This window comes from Myotis davidii, unplaced genomic scaffold (assembly GCF_000327345.1).
Source record: "Myotis davidii unplaced genomic scaffold, ASM32734v1 scaffold59, whole genome shotgun sequence".
In the NCBI taxonomy this organism is placed as follows: Eukaryota; Metazoa; Chordata; class Mammalia; order Chiroptera; family Vespertilionidae; genus Myotis; species Myotis davidii.
The window spans coordinates 5,924,020-5,929,499 of NW_006293001.1; the positions used below are offsets into that span (position 1 = coordinate 5,924,020).

General features: G+C 33.4%; 1 protein-coding gene across 1 annotated transcript in view; it reads right to left on the bottom strand.

Annotated features, from left to right (window-relative positions):
* Nucleotides 1–5,480, bottom strand: part of GALNT3 (polypeptide N-acetylgalactosaminyltransferase 3) — a 29,885-nt gene that overhangs the window by 21,410 nt on the left and 2,995 nt on the right. The window contains exon 2 of the mRNA XM_006766498.1: nt 3,496–3,668. Coding sequence (XP_006766561.1) covers nt 3,496–3,668 — 173 coding nt within the window. The remainder of the gene's footprint in view (nt 1–3,495; nt 3,669–5,480) is intronic.

Genomic DNA, 5,480 nt, shown 5'->3' on the forward strand with positions numbered 1-5,480 from the left:
AAATATCCACAACCTGCCACTGTTTGGTGCAGATTTTGGGCTGGAGGCATCATCGGACCATTCTTCTTCGAAAATGCGGCTGCTCAGGCAGTAACAGTTAATGGTGCTCGCTATCACGACATGATAAAATTTCAACAAGAGTGCATATGTGCCAGCAAAGCCGTGGAGGCCATTTACCTGATATGCTATTCCATACATAACCCTATACTGTATACTTTATGAATCAGTAATAAAAAATTACAATTTTTAATTATAAACCTGTGTTTTCTATCAAACTTCTTGAGTGAATTTTGGGACACCCTTTACATCTGTTATTTGATTATCGCATACTTCTGCTGCTTTTCCCTAAGCCAGTTGAAATCAGGGATTGTGGTTTCTACTTCACAAGCTACTTACAGCAAGTAGGGACACATTTTTCCACAGTGAGTATTTACTAGACAGCTCTTTGACTTGATAAGACGAATTATATTAATATGCAAAGATAGCCTTTGCCAAGAAAACCCAAATCTATTCTTAATTGCTATAGAGAATTATAACAATATTCACACCCTTTTGATCAAGCAATTCTACTTCTAACTTATCTGAAGATATAATTCAAAAGAAGAAAAACAGAAGTGCAAGGATATGTCTTGCAGTGTAATACAGAATAACAATGAGGTGAATAAAGGTGAATGGTTACATAAAATGCATGTAGTCCATAACTGTCATTAAAAATAAAATTTTGAAGGCAAAATAAATGAGCTAATAATGTTCTTTGACATGTCTGATTTCAAAACTGGATTTATGACATGGGTATAATTAGATAAACGTTCTATAGTAGATAATGATTAAAAGAGGAAAAGATTAAAATAATTGAAACAGGAAGATTATGAGTAGATGTCACTTTTCATTTTTATTTCCTTTACTTCTATTAATGTTCTTTGTGCAATTAAATAATAAAGTTTCCTTCAACTGGAGACTTTTGAGAAGTAGCCTTACTGTTCCCCTATTGCTTCACTACTTGAAAAATCAAGCAAAATAAAAATTATCTGTGAATCAAGTTCAAGAAACCAAAGAGGGAAAGATTTCTAAGATAAGTGGCTGTTGTTTTTGAAAGCTAAAACATATGAAGTATGCAGAAGTTAATCAGATGTCACTTTAAACTCTATGGGCTGCAGTCCAAACCATAAGGATAAGAAGAATTCGGAACAGATCAAGCAGTAAATAAATTAGTTGATTACAATTGAGTGGTAAAGTAGCCTGGGTAAGAGGATTAAAGATTCAAATCAGAGATCTGCATAAAGTGCTTAACTGTATGTAGGGGACTTAAATTATATAATTTCCACATTTGGCCCAACCGGTATGTTTCAGTGGTGGAGCATCAACCTACGAACCAGGAGGTCATGGTTCAATTCCCAGTCAGAACACCTGCCTGGGTTGTGGGCTCGATCACCAGGGAATATGTAGGAGGCAGCTGTTTGATCTTTCAATCTCTCCCTTCTCCTTCTCCTTTCCTCTCTCTCTAAAAATCAATAAAAACGTATTTTATAAAAATTTTGCCATCTGGTAAATATGTCTCACATCCAAGCAAAAAATCCCCAGGTGATAAGCAACCTGATTCCACATAGATGTTAATGTAAATTGAGAACATAACTTCAATTCACTGAGATTTTGTTTTGAAACCAAAGGAGTGTTTAGAACAGTGGTTCCTAACGGGCACACACTCCACAGGGGGGCAATTTGGTTTTTAAGGGAGGCAATTCTAGAATGAGTTATTAACAGTGAATCACTTGCATTTCTTATGGTTCTAGGGGCCTCATCTACAGTATATGAATATATATTGTGATATATTTATGCATTTCAGTTTTCTATTATGTTTTGAACTTTATTGGCTATTTTTTCATGTACTTCATGTTACTTTTTTAACAATTTCTTAGTGATTTTTTCCTTAGTACTTCAACTGCCCTTTTGCTCTCTTATTTTCTCTTTCATGGATGCCATGTTCTTTGGAAGCTTGTTTAGACCAAGTTAATGGCATTTAAGGTTTCCTCCACCTGAAGAGGAGTTCATTTTTTGAATACGCTATAATAATAAAAGCGTACTATGCTAATTAACCGAACATCCTTCTGGACGTCCTTCCAGATGAAGCTGTGGTGGTGGGGGCTGACGCAGAGGCAGCCACCACAGCCAAGTCCCTTGCACGAATTTTGTGCATCAGGCCTCTAGTAAGAATTATATGTGGGGGCAGGGGGGCATCAGGATTATATAGATGCTTAGGTGGGGCATGGCAGAAAAAAGGTTGGAACCACTGGTTTAGAATTATATGTAGAAATTATTAAATAAGTAAGTAATTGTATATTAGAAATAAATAGGTTAATAATTTATGTTTTATTCACCTATTACCATTTCTGAAGTCTTGGTACAGCTTATAATTGACAACATGTGACTTAATCTGCAGTATCTTTTCTTTTCTTCTCATGACACATAAAGGAATGGTTTATCTTACCACAGATATTGCTTTGGATTTGATGAAAGAATACCAACCCCATTTTACAGATGAGTAAACAGCTAATTAGTTTTGGAGCTGGAAGTTGTCCTTAAAGAATCTGGTTCCAAACTATGATTCATTCAAGAATAAATGTCGTAATCATTGAAACAATATATATCTGTTTGGTATTTAAAATGCTTGTAATGTTTGAAAATTTAGCAAATTAGAGTATTTGTCAAATTAGCCTTGCAATTCCAATTTAAAATGTGTAATTTAGTAAGTGCCTCTTGACTTTAATTTTAAGTAGCTATGTATTAAAGAATGTGGCTAACTTTGCAAACAATATTGAAAAATTTAAGAGCCAAACTAAAACAGGATGTGATAACTCAGTAATTTTTAACTACTTATTTACATTAATTACATTTATTTATATTAACTCACCTAATTTTCAAAACAACCCTAAGAATTATATACTATTTATGTACTTCCTCAATTATAAACTGCACAATTGAATTCTTCTTATAATCAATAGCATCTTAGTTTAATTGGCTATGAGAGCTTCTTAAACTAGTGGTATATAAACTAATATTACATATCATACAATAAACTTGATGAGATATGGCATTTTTTCCACTTGACAGATAATGAAACTAAAGCATTGGGGGTAAGAGGAAAAAGGGTTAAATAACTTGCCCAAGTCACATAACTGGTTAGGACCAGAGCTGGGATTCACACCAAGGAAGTCCGACACCAGGCTCAAGTCTGCGCTCTTAATGACTATTCCTTACAATAAGTGTTACATTTCAGACTACAAAGTTATGAACAATGGTGTTTTATACATTTCTGAACTGCAAAATATTAGAATATCAATACCCTTGGATTCTACTTTCATCCACCATATATAGCATCCAAACTATTATATTCAAGTTCTGAAATGGCATCTGAGAGTACAATATAACTCAATAGACACTGGACAACACCATATGGATTTACTTGGGAAACAACCTAATTTGCATATGCTTTCTTACCAGCTACACTAGCATCATCCACCAAAATGATTTCCTTCAGCAGTATGGCAGGCGTAGAATAGAGCACACTGTGGACAGTTCTAAGCAGCGTGGACCATGCTTCATTATGAAAAACTATTATGACACTGGTGGTAGGCAGGGGAGGACAGCGCTTAAATTTTTGTTCAATACATCTAGAAAAAGTCAAAGTAGAAGAACAATTATGAATTTTATTACTTTATATCATAGCTATGCCATTACCAAAATTATTATTTAACCTTTATCACTATAGAAACGGTAGTGAATAGTTTTTTGTGACTTTTTACGATGTAAGATAATCTTAATGCTGTGTAAACATAAGTAGAGCAAAACAAAATGCTTTACAAGACCTAGATCATGGCCACTGATATGTATTGCATGTCAAAGATGAGAACATGCTATTGTAAACTTTTTCAACAGTATAATTTTACATAAAAATAACATTTTCAATAAGGAAAATAACCGACAAGTAAGACCACCTATAAAAATGGCAAATACTTGTAATTGGTCAAATAAAAATCAAGTTTTTCTCCTTCCTCGTGGAAATCATATATTTTTCTTATTTGTAATTTTTAAAACTGCAATTTAATTAAATATTCATATATGTACAGATTATCTTAAATCAGATACTTTCCTAAGTATGTAATATTTTCCAAGTTTATTTAATCAATTTACTTAATCTATATTTGAACCAATAGGGGGAAAATAGTGTACTACATAGCTATGCATGATTTTCATTATTCAACAAAGATTTTGCTCCAATAATCTAATCTATTGTTTAATTAAATGAGACAAGGCACTTTAAATATTTTTAAAAATACATGTATAAATTTAAAATAAAAGTCCTAAATCCATGTTATTAGTCCTGTGCTCTGTTACCACATGAAACATCAATAGGCACAAGGAGAGCAACACGAGTCATTTTTGACAGGTTAATGGCACTGTGCTACCCATTAGCTATAAACAATAGTTATAAATTGTTTCATTTTTATAACAATGTCTTCCTCTGTGAAAACTGTCTTCATATGAAGCATCAGGGTGTGGGAGGACCTGTACAGCCTCCAGTCCCCTGGCCTACTGCATTGAGGTGAAGATCAAATGAAATAACATACGGGAGAGGGCTTCAAAACATTGTAAAATCAAACATAGTGAACCTGGAACATATGGAAAAGATAAATAAATAAGTTTATCTTTAAGTTCACTTAAAAACCATAAGTGGTTGTATAATTTCAGACAACAGAGTACAAAAATCTCCCACACAGTCAAAAGGCACTGTAAGTACAGTGTGTGAACAAGTGCTCGTCAAACACAAAGAAAAGGAAGTAAATCATTCACTCATGGAGATAAGGGCCCAGAGCACCTTAGTCCCTCTGCCAGGGAAGTTCAGAGCCTCCAGTATGGTACGGGAGGCCTGGGACTGCCACCCTGGGAAAAGATATCCTACAAACTCTCATTAACCACTTTTATATCCAGGCCTCAATATGTATGTGTCTTAGATTCTTTTCTAAGAGGAGGTCTTTAGGGTGGAATACTTGTAGTGATAAAAAAAAAAAATTAGACTGGGAATAAAGTATTGAGAGGATATCAGCACCACCGGATAGAAAAAATAGAGGAATTGACTGAGTGAAAGTGATTTTACTCTCTAATGCATTTGTTATTTCAAAGTGTAATATACATATATCATCAGAGCAAATAATCACATTCATCCTCATTGATAGATGTAAGCAAGTTATTTATTCTAAACTGAATTTTGGATAAACTACTAATTAAAAATAATGTCCAAACATAAACTACCTCATCCTATATAGTACTCTTAATTACACAGAAACAAATAACTAAATATAAGTTTGTATCTTCAGACATAAAGGTTTATAAGCTAACAAACTATAAGTAAAAATTATGAAAAACTCCATATTTTCTTTTTTTTAACAAAAAAAAGAAACCTTATGATTTCCTGTCTTATAAGC